The sequence below is a fragment of the Tinamus guttatus genome, unplaced genomic scaffold (assembly GCF_059628265.1).
Source record: "Tinamus guttatus ecotype Peru unplaced genomic scaffold, ASM5962826v1 Tinamus_guttatus_pri_ptg000033l, whole genome shotgun sequence".
Lineage (NCBI taxonomy): Eukaryota > Metazoa > Chordata > Aves > Tinamiformes > Tinamidae > Tinamus > Tinamus guttatus.
In genome coordinates, this window is record NW_028288567.1 from 1,463,374 (window position 1) to 1,487,348 (window position 23,975).

The window sequence follows — 23,975 nt, forward strand, 5'->3', positions numbered from 1 at the left end:
AGGCCTCAACGTATCCCCTGCAGCACCTTCTGGAGAGCTACCAGTGCCGGCGGGAAGATGACCTGCTGTCCTATGGGGAAGTGGGCATGCCGGTGCCCCCATTCGGCTGCGCCTTTGCGTCAGGTAAAGCCAAAGATCTCTTAATTCATGTTATTTCCACGAATTCATGAGATCAAGTGGTTATTTTATTTTATTTTATTTTACTTTATTTTAATGGGAGCTGTTAATGGTGTAATCTCATGGAGGTACGGTATAAATTGGATCATGGAATTCCTCTATATCCTAACAGAAAGCATTCAGGTGAAGGTCTGAGCACAGAGCATTTATTTTAATGGCTCTCTAGTTCTTTGTCCGTGCCAGTGTGCACAATGACAGGGCTCAGCTAAAGACGTGACAAACTGGGCTTTGTGCAAAACGTGTAAAAGCTGGAGCGGGATGAAGGGCAGTGGGTGGCAATCCAGGAGGGGGGTGTATGGAATCATAGAATCATTATGGGTGGAAAAGACCTTCAGGATCATCAAGTCCAACTGTAAACCCATCACCACCATGCCTGCTAAGCCAGGTCCCATGTGCCTCATCTACATGTTTCCTGGACACCATCAGGGATGATGATTGCACCACTTCCCTGGGCAGCCTGTTCCAATGCCTGTTCACTACTCTTTCCGTGTAGAAGTTTTTCCTAATGTCAAACCCGAACCTCCCCTGGAGTGATATGCCACTAAATGTCCGTGCAGAGCTTCCCTACGATACGTAAGCGATGAAAGAAATAAATGAAGAGGCTCAAGTCTTTGGCCTTTTGGTCAGAACTCTTTCATTTGCAGAAATAACCTAGTACTGGCGTGAGCCTGAGTACCTTTCACTGCTTCCTGCTTTTCCAGCTTGGGCCCATAAAAAGCACCAGAGGTTACAAAGGATGGGTTGTAAAGTAATGATGTAAAGGAGGAACTATCATAGCTGCCAAACAGGCTGGTATCTGAGAGTCTGCTCTTGGAGCCTTTGGGTTTCGCATATATACGTAACAAATCCTGAATGGGGTGTCTAAAAATGCTGCTTGGCAATATTTCTGCATTTTGAAAATGTATATTGTATACATCTGTGTGTGAATATTACTTGTTTTCACAGCAATCTGTTTTTTCTATGAAAAGTGATCGTGAGCCTTGATAAAGGCTAGAGCGATGGCCATGATTTATCTACTTAATATACAAATAAATCTCAATTCCTTTCAGTCCCGAATTTGGAGCATGTGCTGGCAGTGGCAAATGAAGAAGGATTTGTTAGACTGTATGACACTGAAGCTCAATCTAGTAGCAAAGTGATCTTTAAAGGTAAATATTACATAGAATATGATTTTCATTTGATGTGACAAGTATATGATACTCTGGATTTGGAGAAAGCTTTTCTTAAGTTGCTTAAACATAAATATGCCAGTACTTGAATCCTTTCATATCCCTTCATGTGTATTGTTTATAGTGGTGTGAACACATCACTAGATTAGCAGTATTAAGTGAATTGTTCTGTGTTGTTTTTCATGCCTAAGGCAAACTGTTGACAACAAATTTTCTGATTTCGGTGTCTGATTCTCTTTTGCATTCTGCAAAATGCCTTCACGCTGCAATGCACTGAACTCATCTTGGCTTTTCTTTTTCTTGTCAGAATGGCAGGCTCACTCAAATGCTGTCTTTGACCTTGCCTGGGTACCAGGGGAACACAGAATTGTAAGAAGTCTTTCGCCATCTAACTTTATTTTTAACACTTTGGCAACTTGCTGCAGAGAACGACTAAAGCTTTTTATTCTTTCCCTTGAAGGTCACTGCTTCGGGAGACCAGACAGCCAAGGTGTGGGATGTGAGAGCTGGGGAGCTTCTTGGCATATGCAAAGGTCACCAGTGTAGCCTCAAGTCAGTTGCTTTTTCTAGTTTTGAGAAAGGTAAATGCTGATATTTCCTGCTCCTCTGTGGTTTTTTGTTTGTTTTTTTTTTCTCCCTCTTCTTTTTCCCTTAAACATCAATACTTGTAAGGGTTAAAAAGAACAGCTTTAAAAACCAGTGGTCACAAATAGCACAGACAGACACTGAGCAGTGACCTATTCAGTGAAGCAAAACTAACTTGCTGGGACTTTATTTAAGAATATAAAGTGTGTTCACTGTTAAGTTTTGCTATTTTCTGGGGGAAATATTTTATTATAGAATATATTTATATAATATTGTATTATTACAATTTGTTTTGGTTTCAAGGAATTCAGAGTTACAGTAAAATTGGGGCCTTAGGTGCCATGCTAGTATCTGCACTTTTCTGATCTTGGCCAGGTTTAAGACATAGCATTGGAATGATTCAGTTCTTATTCACATACATAAACATGTGAACAATCTTCACAATCAGTTCTTTCTAGAGTAGAAGTAAGGAAAGACTAGGCAGAGTAAGGAAAGCAGTCAAAAAGTGTTACAGGAATTGGGCCTGTATTCTGCTTACCTGGGACTAGCATCCAAAAATTGGGGCAGAAGAGCCAGAGGTGGCATTGTACTGGATTTGGTTAATCAAGTTAACACTCACTGCTAACAGATCTCTCCTTTTCTCTCAGCTGTCTTCTGTACTGGAGGTAGAGATGGAAACATCATGCTTTGGGATACCAGATGCAACAAGAAAGGTAACTGCGCTTTCAGATGTGGCTCAGAAGAGCCTAGAATATTGTGTAAGAAATAGTACTTGAAAGCACTTGTTGGAGTTACAAGGTGGCTTTTGCCACCTTTTAACAGTGGCACATTTGCAGAATGATCTACATTGTCTCCTTATAATACGCTGTGTATCAGTAAGGACATGCTAGGAGCACAAAATATTCTTAAGTAGCACATTATTGAGGTGGACTGGGTGGGTGTTAGTGATTAGTGCAGAGACTTGCACTTTTCTCTCTCTTGAGTTCTTTAGCTCTCAATCAGCAAATGAGCAAAAAGGGAGGCTGCACATGATAGAAATGGTAGGTACAGAAGTAAAGAAAATAGAAAAGTCATTATCTTCTATGACAAAGCTTGTATAGCATTCAAAGTTTTATAAAGTAAGAAGTACATAACAAAAGGATAAATAAATAAAAATAAAATTTTAAAGAGGAAATAGAGTGGAAAAAACACTACCAACCTTCCTTTGAATACCTTTCTACTCTGCATGATATCTGCCAAATGCTCATAATTGGGATGCATGCTGAAAACTGCAGAGTAGTGATTTCTAAAGGCAGTTTGGCTGTACCAGTTCTAGCTTCAGTGGCCAAATAACACTGACCACTGCAATATTTTGTAGCATATTATCCCCTCTTCTATTGTTCTTCTCATCAGTATGACGTATAGGTAAATTTTTGTTTTCAGAATGCATAAATGTTATTTAAAGGTCAGTCTCAGCCACTTTTTAGGAAGTTTTCCAACCTCCTGTCTGTTTAATAAAATGATGGCAAGATCATGTTGGCATTATTTTTTTTTCAGATGGATTTTATAGACAGGTGAATCAAATCAGTGGAGCACACAATGTGGTTGACAAGCAGACTCCTTCAAAAACAAAAAAGAAGAGGCAGAACATGAGAGGTCTTGCTCCCCTGGTGGTAGGTATCTAGGAGACAAATAAAACGTTGGTCTTTTGTTTGGAGAGCAATGCTATGTGTACTAGCGTTCTTAAGAAGCCGCAAGAAACATCTAGCTTAAATATGGTAAATGCTTCAATATCTTTGGCAAGGCATATTTTTGTGTAATGGCCACTTGCTATAGATAACTTTAGGCACTGTTTAATTATCAAACAACCCATGTAAATGAAAGCCATCGCCATGCAAATGCCAAATGAAAATACACTTTTCCCCCCCGCCCCCCAAGAGAGAAGGGATGGCCAGCATTCCTTTTTGTGGGGGAGGGAGTGTTCTATTTTTTTTCTTCCAATTTGACCGTACTAATGTCTGCCTCACTGGAGTAAGAACTGAGTTCATTTAGTCCACTAGGCTTAGTGATTAAGGCAGTGCTGGTTACTAATTGGAAGCTCTGGTTATTGCCAGCAACTGAACGATATAATCTTAAGGTCTCTCTCAAACACTTGCCATTCATTTCCATTCACTAGTGAGAGGTTTGAAGGACTGGTATGTTGTAAATGGCATCTGGTATTCCAGCTTCTTCTGCCTGTAGTGACCAGTTTGCTGGAGAACATGAAACTTATCCTGACAGAGAGAAACCAAGAGGATTAAGCTAGTTCTAAAGCAAAACTCAAGCTGGCCTGTGGCCAAGAAAACTGTAGATCCTCTCTGGCTAAGAGGTTTCCTTGGTTTTCATTTGGCCTTGAACTAAGCAGCAAGATCTTGTTGACCTTGAAAGAAAACAAACAGCTCTTTCTTTTCCTCTTAGGATTTCCAGCAGAGTGTAACTGTGGTGCTGCTTCAGGATGAGCATACTCTTATTTCTGCAGGAGCTGTTGATGGGTAAGGATGTGTGCCTGCCTGTGCTGTTCTGCATGTCCGTTGCGGCAATTAGGAACACAGTCCTCTGGCCCACGTTAGGCTTCTGGGTATTTTTGGTTTGCGATATGTTGCTTATAAGCATTGCAGGTGACTGTTCAATTAAAAGCCTAGAGCCCCTAGAAGTTAGGTTTAGGCCCGGATATTCTGGGGTATAGGCACACAAGATGCCTTCTGTGACTTCACAGGAAAGTCAGATCTATTTGACAATTAAAAGTAACTTTAACAGTATTGCTAATAGCATTGCTCCTAGGTAAGCCCTTTCCTAGAACATACAGAAACGGTTGTATAGCTTAGAAACAGATAGGTCCCCACTCCCTTCCTCAAGTTACAGGGAAGTAACAGCACAAAGAAGTTAAGAGATTTTTCTAAGATCACACAGTGGCCCACAAAGCTACAGTTACTATAAGATACCCGTGACGAATCAGCAGAGCTGTGCTGCCAGCTTGCATTACCTTAGCTGAATGCTGCTTTTCTTTCTTGCTGGAGATTATGTTAGTGGGACAAATTGCACTTATGTGGTAAAGGTTCTTTCAAGTGTCACTGCTATGGAACAGAAGAATAGTTCCTATAATCTCTGTCTATTGTTACAGAGCTATTGGACCACAATTAAACAAACTACTGTTAGACAGTGAGCTGCTTTGGGACACTAGAGGGTGACTGGTGCCGGGATGTGTGTAGGCGTGCTTGGGAAAATGTTGCCTTGGGTCACAAAGGATGCATTCTTTTGGGTGCCAAATCTGCAGCATTTTGGGGCTTGAGCAAACTGCAACAGTTTAACATGGAGATTATCCACTTGGGTCTTGATATAGGCTCCATGTGGTCCAAGCCTTTCTGGGGCCAGTATGATTATGACTCCTCTGCCTGCAACTCCTGACAGAGGCTTGCTCCTGGAAAGCAAGAAAAGCAGTGAAGCAATTGTCGGAATTATAAAAGCATCTTTGCTATTTCCTTTCTTTACCTGAGAAATGTTGACTTGCAGGGTCATGCTGTATCTTGTTTTAGCTACAGAAGACAGTACTGCCTCCTCATTCATTTGCTTTCTGTATCTCTCTGCTCTAGCTTTGCTCACTTGTGCTCCTTCTCACTGCATGCTTCTCAGCAATAAGAAATCTTTCTATATTTTTTCTGAAGCCTCTACCACCACTGCAAAGTAGACTTAAAGTTGAAAACACTTGTGTTTTATATTTCAGTGTGATCAAAGTATGGGACTTGCGTAGGAACTATGCCACTTATCGTCAGGATCCAATGCCATTCAAATCTTTTTGCTACCCTGGGACCAGTACTCGCAAACTTGGTAAGTTATTGGATGATGTATTTACCAAAGTGCACAATCTGAAAACTCCTGACAACCCTATTTCTTATCTTTATAGCCAATTATATATCAGACTGACAGGTTCAGCAGGATTTCTTTCATTGCCAATATCAAATTTTCAGTTTGAAGACTGCAAGTGCCCCATTGCTGCATCCTTATACCAATGATTTAAAAAAATCTGTAGGCTTCAATGGTGTATTTTCAGAAATGAAGCTGACAATAACAGTGCTCTCTAGGTAACATTTAACTAATGATTTTGGTGCATGAGTTGAAATCAGACCGAACTCCTTTGCAAAGAGAACAGAAGGAGATGGAGTTTTTGTTGGTTTTTAACAGCATAATCTTTGAAATTTGAGCAATACTTTAGGCTATTTCTTACCATAAACAATAGTGTTCTTGTTCATGCTGCTCTATACTTCTTTGTATCTTAACTCCTTACAATGCTGTAATCCACTACAGTAATTCCAGATGACTTGTCTAATCAACTTTCTTGATGTAATAATTGTTATCACACTCAGGAAGATGGGGGGAATCCTCTAGGAACTGGCTATGAAACAATTTATAGGATTAAGAAGAATCTTTCCCTTCCAGTATCACCAGCAAATTAGTGGATGACTTATTGTACTGAAGCATGAGGATTTCTATTTGTTTTCTCTGCTTCTACAATGGGATAGTCCTGTTATGCTTGTGTAACTATAAAATAACTGCTTTCCTGCTGTCAAGGTGAGAATTCTCTCTAAACTTCCTGAATTGCCATGAAATAATGTAGATATTGGTCTACAAACTTTACAGCTATAGCAAAAGCTCTGCCAAATAAATAAACTCTCCCAATGACAATCTCTCATATGTGATAGAAATTCTTTCTAAATTTCCCTCTCTAAGCATTCATTTGAATGTTTCCTAAAACAGTTTGTGTGGAGTTATTTCTTATGAAGAACTTCTGACTTTGTCTTTAGGATATTCTAGTCTGGTCTTGGATTCCACTGGTGCTAATCTGTTTGCTAACTGCACAGATGACAGCATCTACATGTTCAATATGACAAGTTTAAGGACCACCCCAGGTAAGAATGATATCTGGAATTAGCTGCAAGTGTCACATGCTGCAAGGTTATAAAGCTCATCCACAAAACCAGGCATCTGTATAATGTAGCAGCAGACAGCATGGAGTCGTGCTGCTTCAAGAGACCTCTGCTTCAAATCTGCTCTTAATTAGTAATGAAGACGACATTTTATGAACTGCAAGTGATTTGGTAGTATGAGGATAAAGAGCTTAGATTCAGCCTTGAGCGCTCATACTGTGCAACCAGCATCATAATTGACACTTGCTGGAGCCTTGTTTAGCAGTTCTCTTAGGCAGGCCAAAGACAAGGACTGTCTCATCACCTTATAGACTGATAATTGGCAATGCTAACAAACACGAGAGTAACAAGACAATTTTCTCCCTTGCAGTGGCTTTCAGAGAAAGCTTAAGGCAAAAGAGACCTATTCCATTCTCATAAGTCTAAAACTATCTGGGAGAAACAGCACCTGCTACAAGCGCTGTTCATCTTTAGCAATAAGCCAAGATGATATAAGTGCAAATACTCATTCGCCTAGATTGAGGCTAATAAAACTTTGCATATTGGAGCAACTCTGCTCCAATTACCTTGTAAGGTAGGAATGGTTATTATCTAGGTGTTCTACATATAAACCAGCTTTGAGTCTTCCCTGTACTGACAAGTTAATTTGGAAAACTCTATTAGGTGTGAATTCATATAAAGTGGTCAGTTGGAATGTTGTATTGAGATATTTTAAGATCTCACCCTCTTCATTCTAGTTTCTATAGCAAAACTCTATGAAAAAGCATCTTCATATTGTAGTGTCTTCAGCTTATTAGATTCCTTCAGTTCTGCATCTGTGGCCTTTATGTTGACAAGATGAGTCAAACTTTGATGCACTGAACTTCTCTGTCACGGGCCAATGGATGTTTCTCCAAAAGCAGCAAATCTTATCAGACATGTTTCAGTCAGACAGACATGTGATTTTTCACTGCCTTTTTTTTTTTTTTTTTTTGTCTTTCGTTTAATTAAAATTAAATGAACAATGCACTCTTCTGCATGCTCTTCAGGAAGACAGTCCAGTGGGAATGCTTCCAAAGCTGAGAAGTAGTGCGAATGTTAAATATTAATGGATCAACTGTTGCTTGTAACCCTGGGCTGTCACTGCTGAGCTGTGGAAGTATTCTCACTGGGCTGTCCCCCTGGAAGCATGAGTTCTCCCCAAAGCACAGGACGCTCTGCCTTCTGGCTCTTGGTTTACTTTTTGCCTTGTGCTGCCTTGTGTCTAACGGATAAAATCTAGAGAGAAATCCTGACGCACCCAGCTGGATTAAGAACATGTGAGTTCTCAGAATGGCTGTGGGAGCCTCCCGCAGAGGGCAGCACCGGCCTTTGGGCTGGTGTGACCAGCTGGGGAGGTTGCTGGGCCACTTTCCTCGATTGCAGCTGCTCTTATCTCATATTGAGACAGCTTTAGTTTGAAGAACGTGAGGAAATCATCCTGTAAAAGGGTTTGCCTATTTCCTCTGTTAGGAAGATATCACTGCTCTGTGAATACTGCATTAAAAGAGCTGCAGGTAAAAATCAAAGGATCTTTAGGAGTCTGGCAACTTTTTGAAAATTGTCAAAGGCAACATGTGGTCTCTAGTCTGAGTCACCTTCCTGCCAAACACACTATGGAAAGGGATTGAAAACCCTCCAACCATCCACTAAGTTGTTGCTTTCTTGTTGAAGTGTCCTGGATCCTGCAACATTTGTGGTTTCAACACTTCCGAGCTTTTTATGCCAGGGCTGGTAGAGGGCAAGTCAGTCACACGTGGTGCTAAATTGGGAAACTTGCCCTTTCTACCCTGATAAGAAGTCTGGATATAGTGCGGCCAAGTGCTCTAGATCCACGTTCAGCCCCTGTGTTGGCTGCTGGTGCTTCCGGTCCTCGCAATATGAGGAACGGCAGCTATTCAGGGTGATGGTTTCAAGGCTTTAGCAGATCAGCTGAAGCATTACTGAGACTTTAAAAATAGGCAATGGACAAATGCAGCTGCCGTAGTGTATGCATCGTTGATGAAACAAAGGTGCTGGCAGCAGGAAAAAGCAGTAGCAAATGCCTCTGCTGCTTTGGCAAAGGTAGGCCCTAGTTAGGTCTTCTACGCGGCTATCCCTGTTAATTTAGGGTGGTGATTGTGGCTGTGGAAAAAGACAAGAAACTTTAGCTAGTGTGTTAGGGTAGCCCAGATGATGTCTTCATCTTGTCTTGATCGGAACAAACAAAAGCTTCAGTAAAGCAGCCCCTGATTACTAATGGTATGGAGAGAATGTTTAGGGAAACCTGCTTTATATCAGAAGTACAAGGGCTCCTATTGAATAATACTTCCTGCTGCCTGGTGGCTGGGGCTTCCAGCCCTAGAGCAAGGGAGCAGCATAACCACTTTCTCTAGAGATGTGGCTAGACAGGAAAAGCCTGTAAGATCAGCGCTGCTTATGTAACCAGCTCCACAGCTGTGCATTGAGGATTGCTTTTATTTTCCTTTTTTTTTTTTTTTTTAAATATTTTTTTTATTTTTGTCTCACAGTGGCAGTTTTCAGCGGACACCAGAATTCGACCTTTTACATCAAATCCAGTGTTAGCCCAGACGACCAGTTCCTGATCAGTGGCTCGAGCGACTGCAACGCGTACATATGGAAGGTGAGGCGCTTGGGAGAAACCCACGGTTGCAGCCCCAGGCTGGCTGCCCAGAACTGCTCTGTTCCTTCCTTTCATTTGCTTTTTTGGGTTCGCATAGGGCCCTTCCTGCCTCCCACTCCTTCTTAACTCAGCGTGGGGTTTGCTCCTGGCATGTTGTGCTCAGAGTGTGTTGTTGTCAAAGCTCGATGTAACTATTTAATGTAAAACAGAACTAACCTGCTGCCATCAATATGTCTCTCATCCCTGCTTATTATTGGAAGTTGCTGATCTTAATCTGGTTTTAATGGGCATTAAAAACCTCACTCAATCTTGCTGATTTGGCCAGGCACGATAAGCAGACGGTTTTTGGTTCATATTTAGCGGTGGAGCACATTAGCAAAGACTTAACAGTTTAATTGTCTTAAAGGGCACTCTTTTTTTCCTCCCTTTTTTTTCCAGCTCTTGCTTCAGACGTAGCTTTTTCTCATGCTTAATTTACAGTAGTTAAACCCTTTGTATTACAGCAAGGGCTCAGTCAGAGCCTTCAGCAAAATTCCAGAGCACTGTCTGACAGCTGAGAGGCTTAGTCACTTGGCATCTTGCGCTGACGTGTAGGAAATGCAAATGTCACAAAGTTAATAGCAGGGACCTCAGAATGAAACATGCTTCGAGTCCTGTTCTCCATAGTTTACAGCTGTATGTCAAAGCTCAACATTCCTCCCGAGCTATGGGAACATAGTGGACTTTAAAGAAACGCAGGTAGAAACGTAGGTGACTGTTTCAGATGTTTTGTAATTCTTAGGGAATGCTGACTTTTCTTACCTCTTTCATGGCAAGATTGAAAGTAAAACAGAAACCTCCCTACTGTGGTTGTGGTTTGAGCATGTAGCCTCTTTGAGTCAGAGCTCACTGTTCTTGTCAGCAGCTAGCCTGCTTACTCAGACGTAGCAGGAGTATAGGAGCGTGGCTAGCCCTGTGTCAAAAGAGGTGGTGCAATTTTAGCCTTCCTAGTGTTCCGAGCTTGTGCAAAAATACCTGTGAAAACTTGGGTTGTGCATCTTTGCATTCACGTGTTTCAATTTCCCTGGAACACAGCCTGGGACTGGGCCAGGAGCATTCAAGGACACTGTAACATCTCAAAGTTTAAGCAAAGACATTTAAAATGCATTTGCCTACAGACAGCTTTATTGCTATCACATGTGGGTAACAGATGTTATTGCATATTTATTAAATAAATCATCCAATGATCATCTTCATTTAAATTCCATAGTCATGTTAGAAAGTAGGACTTTCAGTGAAACTCTATCTCATTTCAGATTTGTCTTATTCCGAGACTTCTTAATTTATTTTAAATGCAAGGAAGTTTTGCAGAGACTGAGGTGTATACATATCTTCCAGGGATGAGCACTTACTATGCTGTGAAAATGTGGTCAAATATTTCATGAGCAATTAAAAGGTAATGTCAGAAAGAGCTTAATGAAAAGCGCTAGCTCTCCATATTTAGGGAGGAATGGAAGGCAGAGCAAAGACATTGTCCACCCAGATTATTTCTTTGAGGAAATTTGGCAGCAGTGCTAAGTTGCGTTTGGGTCAAGGAAAGTGCTGAATGGGCAAGAATGCTGTTTTGGTCTGTTCGACATACAGCATCACTTTCAGGCAATAACATTTTGCTTTGTGTTGATTTTTTTAATTATTTATTTTAATTACTAGACTGATTAATGAACTGACTCTTGAACAACCTTAAGTTTATAAAAACCAGTGGGCAGAGAAGATTCTGTCTACAAAAATGATACATAGATGGTATCCTCTGACTCCCCGGATATAAAACATATCCTTTCTAGATACGTGCTTCCATAGCTCCATAGTCCTTTGAATCCTCTGCTATGGGCCACCCTAACAAGACGGTATTAAGCAACCCTTCGTTCTATATCAGTGTTGAGCTTTTATGCTTCTGTATCGTCTGAAGCATAAAATTAAATGTGCCATTTCATTCTGATTCTTGAAGACGGATACAAAAGCTGTTTCAATGAGTAGGGTACCTGATAAAACCTCATTTCCTCTCTCTCTGTGTGTGTGTGTGTTTTGTTTCTTGTTTTCTTTTTTCTCTCTCCCTACAGTTTCTCACTTGTTAATAGTCATAGCCTCCCATCAAATCGGGCCAAAAGTAGCATGAGCTGAGGCTAATCCTAACACGTGCATGCTGGCCAACTATCTTTGGCCAAGAAGAATGGGTACTGCTGTAATTACGTCCACCCCACCCCATGGGAACACTGTCTTTGTGGTCTCGTAAGCAGGAGCTGTTTCAAGATCACTGTCCTTCTCAAGGCAGGGGCCCACTGGCCAACTTTGGCCAAAAGCTGAGGTAGATAGATGGGTCCCCTCGTTGTAGGAAGTTTTTCTTTCTTAAGGTTCAGGGCTAAATCTGAGTTTCTGGACTCTAGCATTCCAGTGACATAAGGAAATGTAAACATGTAAGTCTTGTAATTCTGTTTTTTTCTAGGACCCAAGGAGAAAGATGCACTTTATTGATAATATAGTCTAACTTTTTTTCTCCTTCAGATTCCAATGACTGTGTTTTTCCTTTTGTGCATGATAGTATAAACCAGTTGTAAGCAGTTTAAATGACACTAGTGTACTGTAAAATCAGTATAGATGCAGAATTTGGCCCAGTAAGTTTAATCTCTTCCTCTGCTTTCCTCTCAGCAATCAATGGCCACTAGACTGCTATTGTGTCTATGCTATGTGTGTATAGCAAGACCGCTTTTAAGTCTAAATGAAGGTGTTCTCTGCAACAAGCTCTCCTGCAGTTTATTCCCTAAATAGGGATTTAAGTTTCCATGGTATAGCATGTTTTGGCAGACAAGGGAATACTCTGAATAAGGCATTTAGTAGGTACTTAGTTAAGTGATTGCCTCTGCTATGATGGGGAAAAAATGGCCTGTTATGGTGAACCTGTTTGTATCAGAACAACTTCAAGATTCTGGAAGTGTACTCAATTTCTGCTTTGCAGGCTGTTACAAGAGGGGATTCCCAAGAGAAACTTGTGCAGAAACTCAAAGTCTTCCCCAACATCTTGCGTCTTCCTTGGAAATCTATATGCGGCATCTCTTCCTTTTCCCACATGGGAAAGGATCTGTTCATTCGCTTAGTCATTTATGCAAATCCTCCTCACAATGTCACATCAGTAGTGGTGACTCATAGCTCCAGAGAGCATTGCCTGCTGGAAGCATGCAAACCGTGGATGTAATCTGTTTGTGTGCATTTGTGTACGTGTGTGTGTTTTCTTCCTCAGGCCACCTAATGCTAGCTTCAGCTCTCACTTATGTGAAGATTAATGGTAAAACTGTAGAATAGGAGAAAGCTTTTTATGAAGGCTATAAGAGAAAGGGGGATAAGTTTAATGAACATGTATGTTTTAAGTAGGTTTTTATGAACTCTTAAGGCTTCTCTGATCCAGTTGATTGGCCATAAGCAGTACTACCACTTGGCAGCTACACAAATAATAATTCTAATCCCAGCAAAGACTCATCTCCTGGATTTTTTTTTTAATAAATCATTGACCTAAGATTGGGACACTTCTAAAACAGCAGTAGAATATATTTGCCTCTTCTAATTCAAAGTAGGAGTTTCCCGCACCATTAAGCATCTTGTCTAGAACAGCCAGGATTACTTAATGCAATAATATGCTTGCTTAGTACCTTGGGTCGACAACTCTCGAGGCAGAAGACCTATGCACAACAAGAGCTAACCAAATGCTTCCAGGAAAGTCAGTACATCTCAGTGCTGACCAGCTTCACCTCTAGAAATGAAACACTGACTGTTTCTTAGAGCTCAGTTAGTCATTGTCTATCAGAAAAGATTGCCCATAGTCCTTGTTGTGAGGACGCTTTATGAATGAAGAAGGGCCTCTGACAGTCCATCACGAGGTACTGAAATGAAACCACGGGCTCACACTATATGGGCTATTGAACAACTGCCATGGAGTAGCTATCTTTATTAATGTCACCCCTGTGAAATTAATTTCCTCCTTGCTTTAAGACTTTAAATCCTATAGAGAACATTGTCTTTCCACAGCTGCTAAGAGTGCAGAAGCTGCAGTGACTTTTGGGAGAGTTTGACACTTTTGAAGATATCTACTGCTGAAAAGTTCTGGGGGTAAAGGCATGGAGATTTACAGCTGAGTTCTCTCAGCAATAATGGAATATGGTGACAGGCATTTGGTTCATTTGTCTTATATGGAAAAAAACAGAAAGTATTCATATGCTTCACAGATGGACTGTGAAGCCCTTTTACTTATGTGTACAAAGAAATCAGACTGCACATCTGATTTTTATACTGCTTTTCCTATGGAATTTTTAAGGTTTCTGAGCCCAGCCTTCTTCCACGGATGCTACTTGGTCACTCTCAAGAAGTTACCTCTGTTGCTTGGTGTCCTTCAGACTTCACTAAGGTTTGTCTTCCAGAAAATTGTCTTTCCTGTGAAATAACAGATATGTCGTGACAACATCTGCTTTTCAAAATTTAAGCAGAGTTTGTTTATTTGGAAGGCTGTTCTTTGCAATAGCTTCCAAAAATATCCAGTGTGGGAGGCAGTAAATCAAACTTCTCACATAAATACAATATATCAAAACTTCTTATTATTTTCAAATAATTTGGACTATTTAATAAGATCTAGCAAATTGTAAATGGATGAAGGCTCCTCCTGATGAGACCTGGTTACACTAACTAAACTGTCTGTGTAGCTATTTCTTCAGGGTTTTCATGAGCCAACAGCTTGTTTTGTGGTTCTGTACTTGTCTTCCTTACCTACATGCACCAGATTTATACAAAGTGGCAAGAAGTTTTTAATGTCCTTTCAAGAACATGTTTCTTTGTTTGTTTTTCCACAAGTATTTATCAGAGAAACCCATGGTAGAATCCACTAAGTATAACTAAAAGGAAGAGAATTATGGTAGGAAGATGCGTAATACAGTCAGCCTAGCTCAAAAAGAGAAATAACCCTGAAAAATCCTAGAGAGATCCCTAACAACAACTAGTTCTTTTCACCCAATAGCATTAAGCAATTCAGCCACTTCCCCTAACTTTTGCTATAGCACCAGGACTTCAGAATAGATTTGCAGTGCAGGAAACAAGGGTCTTGCAGACAAATGTACAAAGAATTTTTCTGGTTGTACAGGGTGTGCAGGAGTAGTTCATATGAAGTATTATTATACTAGATTAAATGTGGTACATGTTGTCCAGTATCTGGATTATGATGGTTTGGAAATGCAGAATAAGGCCACCTTTAAAATCTTTGTTAATGCAAACAAGTAATAGTTAGCTATCATACAAATTCTGAAGTATAAAGACAAATGAAAACATTAAGAAAATGTTGAGAAATGGTAATGTTATGAAAATTTGGGGTATGATTTGAGAGGCAAAATATTGATTTGAATACTTGAAGTTATTTTAGAGGCAGAATTGCTTTCTCTAGGAACTGTATTGGTGTCACAGGGGTCAGAGTAGAGACATTTCCCTGTCCAGATTACAATGAACTTTAGACACAGCATTTCCTTTTTCTTGCTTCTAATTCACAAATGAGTCACTAGGTAATTGGTCCAAAGAGCACCATAAATTGTGGGATAGACAAGTTCTGTCGCTTCTCTGGAACAGGTGCCATAGATCATTGTGGAATGCAACAAACCAAGGCTGGAATCTAGACTAATGTTTCTGGTGGAGTTGATTTCTCTGCCAGATACTGCTAACATCAGGGTCTGTGGAGAGGTTCCTCAAGGCTACTGCAACAACCTTCAGTGTCTTCAGTGTGTTGCAGATGTTTGTCCCCAAGTCTTGAATGAGAGAGGCAGCCCTAGATGCAGGTAGAGAAATGTCCTAGGTTGTTTCCAGTTTCCTGGAGCATATATGGTAGGGCATGACTAGATGGCCTTTTTTGTCTGAGTGGCTGAAATTTCAAAATATGCTTTGGCCTTCTCTGCTACACTGCTACATGAACGAAATGAGGTTCTGTTGTTTCGTTTGTTTTGTGGGCAAATCCTGTACCCCCTCGACCAGCTGTTCTAGATCACTTAGCCTGTGAATCACTGGGTATAGCCTGGTTGCTCCAACAGATTAATTTATACCATAGATTGCCACATGCTCTGACGACAACACCGTGAGGATTTGGCGTTTACGACGTTGTCCTGCGGAGGAGAAACCGGCATTCAGCAAAACTGACTTGGTAGGCTGGGTCACGCAGAAGAAACCAGAAGATCAAGGTAGAGTGGGTAAGGACCTTGGGGTATCTTGTTCTTTTGGGTGTTCTCTGTACCAGCAGAAGCCTTTTGCCTTCATCTTCAATATCTTTCATAATGGTGAATAATGTGTATAATCAGACAGATACTTCTACTACTAAGTACTTCTCCACCAACTACAGGAGCACAACTCAACTATCTTACAGCTATGCTAAAGTCTCTATGACCAAGAGCTGCATGTCAAATATTTATTAACACATTATTGGGCAACCAGATCTTTGCTGGGCATCAGCAGCATAACTGATAATTGGGCAGCCAAAGCAGATGTCCAGCACGGACTTCTTTAACTGCCAGAGCTGAAACACAGAATCATGGGCTTCAGAACTGAGGCCTTGCAGCTCTGAATAAAAAAAAGATTTTGTTATTAGCTATTACCACCACTTTTATCATTATTGTTTTTATTTATTTATTTTTAATCACATAGTACCTGAGAGACAGAATGTCACTTTTTTGTTTTGGTATTTTATTTAGTTAAGGACTAGTGGCATATATAGAGCCCTGGAAGTCTGAGTTTCCTCCTGCCCAGCAGAGGAATTCTGCACTGTGCTTTTTTGCAACTGCTATTGAGTGTCACATTTTTTACTTTGCTTCACATAGTCTTGAGGTACTGACTGTTCTATCCCAGTGGAGCTAAGTGTAAAGACCTAAACAGCCATAGCCAATCACCATGTGTACATAATGTTCCAAAATTAATCAATAACATTCATCCATTCACCTGTTAAAGCCAGTTAATGAATACCATACCCTTTGAGAAAGCCTATATAAACTATACAGCATATTTCCAAAATTGGCAGATCTTGGCTTTATCCCTCTCAAGAATATCTAAATTTGGTCAAGATCATTCTGATATGCGTATGCAAAGGCTTCCAGCAGTAAAGTTCAGTATATGTAGGGTTGTCTCATTTCTGAATTATTGCTCCTCTGCAGAAGAATAGGTAGTCTAGACAGTACTGAAAACCAAAAGAAAGCAACCCCGCATCATAGCATTACTCTTGACTTGTCTGAAAGTTGCATTGTGTTATGTTAGTGAAGATGAATGGAGAATACACCCCTAAAAGTGGGGGATGTGCATCCCCCACTTCACTTTCCCCAAGTGAGATAAAATGGGCTTCTCTGTGTAGTAGCTCTGAAACTAAGTACCCTGAGTATACAATAGCTCTGCAGCAGCTGGTGATGTGACTTCCTGTGTTCCACCTTTCTTTTCAAGGCACTTTCCAAATTAATTTCACCTTGGCTAGCACAAATAGAGGCTGAAGGTCTCCCAATCCCACTAATGGCATAACATTGCTCACCGACAAAAGGTTAGATGAACAGTCTTGCAGGAAGCTTGCAGGACAATAGGAGGGAGAGTGCCAGGTCTGCTCCATAGCTGGTAAATTTGTGTGTGTGTACACTTTGCTTCAGACAAGTCTGGGAAATCACTTTGTCTACTATTTTCAGCAGAAGAGAAGTAAGCCTACGTCTAGCCTAGAATCCTGAAACCTAGTGTAATTTGTATGCTGAACTTTACAAGTCAGCTTTACCTATTATGCTAGAAAAAAATAGCTTATTTCTCCTTGCTCTTGCTGCATTAGAGCAACACAGGGGGAAGAGGAAGTACACAGACCTGCAAACACAACAGCAGGCTTCCTGCTGACCTTGGCTCTTGAACACAAAGCACGTGCTGTTAGAATATACAAGTTATCTGCAGAGCCTGATTCAGAGCTGGCAAGCTGAGTACTATCCCAGACCTGCTAAGATGAGATCAAGGTAGTTCCTCACCCATTTATGTGGAACAAATTAAGAGACTGAGGCTGTGTGTTGACTGTTGACCTATATCATGAAGCATGGCAAGTACAGCTTCCTTTTCTTTGCAAATTGTTTCTGTGGTTTCACCAAGTAGCACTACTTTCCCTATATTTTTGCATAACGATATTTCTGGAGTTGGCCTAAAAGAGAAAAATTCATGACTCTTTAATCTGGAGGTTCATAATGTCACTCTAGAAAACTTGCGGCAGAAGGGAGAGAAGACAGGAAACATCTGAAGTACCTGCTTTAGTGTTATGCAGGTGGACTATAAGTATTTACAATATTCATTGCAAAGAGGTTTGTACATCCTAAATTGAATAGCATTATAAGTGGAAACAACGTGGATCTGGCTTAGCAGAAGCCTGAACAATGCTTACAATAATCTTATAGAAAAGCCTGGTCTTTATGCTCTGTTTCACGGACTTCAGGCTGTAGTTGGTTTGCTTTTCATCATGGCATCCATCCAACCAGACAGTTTGCTTTTTTTCTTTGTTCCTCCATTAGCTAGTGACTCCACAGTGTAGCTCTAAGACTGTGGCAGCTCATGACTGAGAAAGCTCCTGCCCAGCTGCTCCTGCCATATTTCTGCTGTATGAATTTGTAGATGGTCATTAGGGAATGATTACTGCTGAGCTTGCTAGCTTTCTTCTAAGAGCAACTTTTTAAGTGCCAACTAATTCTCCAGCTGAGATATTGTCTTGTAAGTGCTCATTAAAGCAAAGATTAGGAGAACCAATCTTGGCGGTGATGTTCTCTACATCCAGATTGAAGCAAGTGGTTATGAAATAGCACATTTCATCAGGAAAGTGCCTCTGTCTCTACTCTGGGCTTCAGAGTGATTTGTAGTGGGATCTATTAATAAAGGATACTATTCAGTTTACTCTGATGCACCAGTACTAATACGTATGTATATATTATTGTTGTAAAAGGAGGGATCAGAAGGAGGTTTGTATGATATGTAATCAGGATCCTGTGGCGGTCACTCGACATGCTACCTATGATAGTCCAGCCTTCTAAAGGAATGGCAGGGCATTCCCACTTCCTGCTGCCCTTACAAAGGGCTGTACAGTTTAACATCTAATGCTGAGAATTAGGAGTTCAGGTTAAGCCCCTGGTATACAGAAAATGCTTAGAGCCCTTCTGCTCTGCAGTAGAAATGTGTGAGGTAGCTAATGTGCTACTCCCCTTCAGTTGCATCACCTCAAGTGAGGTCAACTGAAAGGATGCATTTAACAGACCCACTAATGTATCCTCTGCTGGAGGGTGATGGGGATAATATTGCTGTAGACCAAGATGTTTGCTACCTATTATTCCCAGGGTTACTGTCAAGGTCCTAATTCCCTACTCATAAACCCACCTATGACTCCTTTGTTTTGTGTTTTAAGAAGCTACTGTCTTAAAAGCAGGGGCTTTTACACAGTAGTTAGCGAGCTCCAAAACCATTGTGACATACTTGTCTGGGGATCATTTGTTTTAGAGAAATGATTTAGCAGTCAGAGATTTTCTTTTCTCTAGAATTTAAGTTCTTGTGCAGAAGGTGAAGAATTCCTCACGTTTGCGTGTGTGTGCTAAATAACTGGCTACTATCTTTGTACTAACACAGCATTGCAGAAAATGCCCTAGCAAAAGGGCAAGAGGGTGAAAGCATGTCCTTTCCTGTTCTTTTTATCTTAAAATATACAGCTGTTAACACCTGCCTAGGAGCATTACTTATATAGTAGAGCATTCTCCTGTAAGGCTGCCTTATGATTAGCTATGCTACCTGCTTGCAGTATTTTTGTCCCTCAACTTAATTATGGAACTATGGAGAGTTTTATTGCACTTAGGAACCTAATCTTGTCCTCAGAGAACTTCTCAGAAGACAGCTATCTGGACGAAGCCATCGCAAATCTTCCAGCAGGACTAGATAAACTTAGAAGATTCAAGACTCATTTTGTCTATCCATCAGTCTCTTGGCTGTAGTTCACATAAGCAGTACTAGTTAGAGTAGAGATAGAAGTCAGACATCAGATAAGCATTCTGTTTTATACTTATCAATGTGATGCAATATTTTTAAATAAGACTTGTGTTAGTTTAACTGAAATTAAGAGGATTTATGCAATCTGTAACTCAAAAGTGCATGTCTGAGAAGTGGGGTCAGCACTAAATTCAGTTTCTCCTAGCTCAGATGTACTTTTTTATCTATAAAAAGACTGTTTTTAGTCTGCTATTCTGTGTTCCTCATTAGACAACTTGTTTCTCCTCACAGGTCTGCCAGCCAGCCCAGAGAGCACCCCGGCCAAGGTTTGCACTGTGAGCAACCCATGTATTTCCTCACCTCGTCCAGCTGCCTGTGCTCCCAGTTATTCTGGAGATCTTCCTCTTTCTACAAATACTCCAACAGTTTCTCTCAAAACCCAAATGGCCACAACCTGTACACCAGCAAAGCAGAGCAGAGCCAGCCCATGCGCTTCCCCCAGGCTGATACCTTCCTCCAAAATGTCCATTAAACACTGGGTTACTAGGACTCCAGGCTCATCTCCTTCAGACGTGGGGAAAAAGGCTCCTTCTCCTAGGAAAGCCCTGGCAGAAGTCACACAAGGTCTCTTGGAGACAGCTTGCACTCCTAAAACAACACACTCACAGCTTGAAAAGCGTGCCAAAAGAAGGCTTGATTGCAGCAAAGAAGATGACGTGGGGCAGAAGTGTCTGCAGACCTGTAGCTGCGTGACTGAACTGGACCGTGTGGCTAAGAAATCCAAGCTAAATTTATGTCATCTGGCTGCAGGCCAAAAGGCTTGTGAGGAAAGTTCTCTAAGTCTGGCAGAGTTGGATAATGACCATGAAGGCTCTAGCCACAGCCCAAAAGAGCCTTCTTTTCCTGGAAGCCCTCTGAATCCATCAGGATTTCAAACTCCCCCTCTTTTCAGATCTCCTTGCGGGAAAGGGACTGGCATAGTAGATAAAGAAAACAGTTCACCTGGAAGAAAAAACTGGCTCTCTGCTCTGGGAGAGAAGTTAAAGACTGGCAAAGCTGGCAACCGGAGTGCATCAAACAGCCCCCCATCATCTTGCAATCCTGGTGCAAAACGACAAGAGGCAGTGGCCACTTCACCAAGAGCTGTAAGTAGAAGGGTCAGTCATGGTGGTGGTGAAAGAGGTTATCGCTAGTTACTACTGTTTCCTTGTTGTACGTGTTTGGTTGTCTCCTATTCAAGCATTTCAAGAAGTATATGATCTCTTTGATTACGGACAAAGAAAAGGAGACGATTTCTGATTGAAATAAGCCTTGATACTGTTCTAACAAACATCTTCATCTACTAATCCCCTCTGTACAGGAAGAGAGTTTGCAGAATCCTCTGGTCTCTCATCTGAAAGGAACAGGAGCTCAGAAATCCTCACAGTTCCCAGTTAGGTGTTCTAAGGATGTAGCCATCATCTGAAATAAAGCTCTGCTCCAAGAAGTATAATAATGACAGCACCTTTTCTGGCAGATGTACTGTTTATGTGTGTTTACTGTCGTATCTGCCTATTCATGTTACTGCAAAGTCACTTCAGCATTGAAAGAAGCAGCTAAATCTTATTCTAGCCCAGGTAGCAAAAGAATTTGTTAACCTGTGTTAAAATTGTGTGGATAAATTCTGCCTTTGATTCCTTCTGCTGGAAACTAATAGAAAATGAAGGTGTTGCAGAAGAGTCAGAGGGCAGATGTGACCTACATAATCCTGTTTTTGATGTATGAGAAACTCATCCTAGGATCTGAAAGTTAAGCTTGTAAAGCAGTTAAAAAGTAGGCATGGGAGACAGAGGTTTAACATGCAAACTGAGATACAATGATTAACTTTCTAAAACAAACTCATCTGTTTGCTGAAATTGGACTCCAAATCCTACAGTGTCCATAATTTAGATTCTTATTTCAGCAAACCTTATGTAAATTTTCAATCATCAAATTATAGTGTCATTCTCCATTCAGTATCTGATGCTAGAAGTTGTTGCCATGACTAAGTGTTATTTTGGTAAAATCTCCTGCTTCACCTAATTTCATTTTTTAGCACTTCTGTCAGATATGAAGTGGGCAAGCTACCACTCCATACCTTGGAAGTCATGCATAGGATTTGAGCTTTCAGGATTGTGGTTGCACCAAGAAGTCTTGGTTGTAAAAAACCTAGACCTGTTTTGCTTGATGCTGAACTGTATGAATAGAAGTCACAAAGATTTTTCCCTGGAGAGGGATTACTAATGAAGAACTCTCTTCCCACCCAGTACACTTTAGCTCAAATCTCAGGATGCTCTTGGTCTGGGCTGCATGCAAAGCAAGGTGCTTGGAGTGCCACCAAAACTCATTGATCTATTGTATGTTGGAAACCTGCAGCTCTATTGTCTGCTGTAGCCAGCCTTAAAGTGTAGCCAGAGTGATTCTCCCAGGGCAGGAAAGCAGCCTCGGGTTTTAGCCAATGTTTCCTGTAGCTACTAAGCTTCTTATCTGTAAGACAAACAGATTACAGCAAAGAACCTCTCATTGAGAGTCTTATTTGAGGAGCTAAACAAACTAGAGCAGTGATGGAGGGGAGACTTCAAGATTCCTGCAGCACATTAAGTGTTAATGTTGAAAGGTTTCTTCATCCTGTTTTTTTTTTTTTGTTTTTTTCCTAGGCTGTAAGCAGTTCAGTTTCCATGAGGAAGATCTGCACATACTTCCACAGAAAGCCACAGAACGACTAGAGCGGTGTGTGGCGGTTGTGCTGGTGGATGTCGACACTGTGGTATCAAGACCAGATTTAGCAACAGTGTCAGAGTAATGCACTGGGATTACACAGCTTGTGGTCAGAGCTTAATAAACATGGATTTTTGTTCTCCTGTTTTTAAATCTGTTAACACTTGAAATCAGCCGAGTGTGGAACACTTATACAATGTGTATGGAGACTCATGGTTGCTTAGTGAGTCCAGATGATGGACTTTTTCAATGCATTCTTTTTGTTTTATAAAGAAAACTTCCCATGTGTTGATTGATAAATGGCAAAGGCAGGAACATATTTGCTGTGTGTTGTTGGCAGGCACGCACAGCTTGTCAGTTCGTGTTACTATCGTGCTGGTGAAGCCTTCTCTCCGCCCGAGTCCTGTGGGAGCCTTTGCACCCTCTGGAGCAGCGCGAGCTGGGAAGCCTGGGGAGCAGCTCTCAGCACGGGCAGCCCCAAGGCCCTTGGTGCCAAGTGCCGCTTTCACGGCTGGTCCTCTGCTGCAGCAACGACTCCGACTTTTGGCAGGAAGGTTATACGGGTGGCTTCCTGCAAGAATGAAAGATTTCTAACTGGCCTGTGTATCTGTCTCCGTCTGATAGCACAGCTGGTGATTATAGGGCATGAAGTATAGTCCTTTTGCCATCCCCTTCCCTCTTGCTCTGAAAACTCCTGTATTTACAGACTTAGCTGACTTTGGAGCCAGCAGCACTACAGCTGTTAAGGCTGACAATCTGTTACCTCTTTGAATTAAAGTATGGCAAGCTGTGTTACAAAGGGTTAGTTTAATCTGTCTGAAATCTGGCATTCCATAAAAGATAGTTGCTCTGTGACCTCCCAGAGGCGGCTCTGTAGCAAGGGCCCTAATAGCTGCTAATAAACTGCTAATCACTACTAAAAATTCATAACACTTTTATAAGCAGCATTTATAAAATAATAATTTGTAAATTTGGGGGGGGGCACTTGACATTTTAGAAAGCACTTGCCGTTTTACATATTAGTAATAAATGTAAGTCATCAGTGATGCTGATAGAAAAAGGTCACTAGCTTAAACGAGGTCCCAGTCCTTCTGGCTAATGATACGAACTAAATCATAGGTTTCCATAGGAGTAGCTAATATAGAAGATCCACAGCATAAACTGCAGCATTTAGTCTTGCTTCTGGTATAATGTTTCCTAGAAGATAGTCCCTCAATCCCTAGTAAGTTTTCATACTGCAAAACTATTGAGGTAATTGAATATGATGTGATTCAAATACAACAAGTTTTCTATCTGCAAATTTTACACATGCTCTTCCAGAAAGGGATTAAAGGAAAACATGTTGGTTTATATCTTATTTTATTTTTTGTGGACTGTATTTTGCAAGGAAATATTTTTTGTGAAAGCTCTCTTACAACTGTAAAGCAAGAATAAAATAAATTTAAAATGGTTATCACTAAGTTGCATTTTTTTTTTGCAGGAGCTGAGCTATGAATAGGAATAGAACAACCTTCAGACAGATTTAATTCTGTCTTAATTGTAATTAATCAGAGCAACTGTGTATGGTTCGAAATGCCTGCAGGATTCTTCCACTGAGTTTGCAGACAGCAAGTTGCAGTGTAAGGAGATCTGGATGCTCTTGAAGCACCTGAGAGTCTGGTCAGCAGTTCTGAAAGCAATAAGATTTCAAGATCCTCCCTCTCGCAGTATTTC

At 40.9% G+C, this 23,975-nt stretch overlaps 1 protein-coding gene across 1 annotated transcript; it reads left to right on the forward strand.

Annotated features, from left to right (window-relative positions):
- The first annotated feature begins 8 nt into the window (after positions 1-8).
- On the forward strand, positions 9-22,499 carry DTL (denticleless E3 ubiquitin protein ligase adapter). Its single transcript, XM_088532188.1, has 14 exons — positions 9-123; positions 1,227-1,325; positions 1,654-1,715; positions 1,807-1,927; positions 2,579-2,644; positions 3,468-3,583; positions 4,368-4,441; positions 5,671-5,774; positions 6,749-6,853; positions 9,400-9,512; positions 13,852-13,941; positions 15,616-15,754; positions 19,818-20,671; positions 22,202-22,499. Exons 1-14 carry the CDS (start codon positions 87-89, stop codon positions 22,268-22,270), a joined length of 2,049 nt encoding a protein of 682 aa, XP_088388314.1. The 5' UTR covers positions 9-86; the 3' UTR covers positions 22,271-22,499.
- Positions 22,500-23,975: the final 1,476 nt, after the last annotated feature.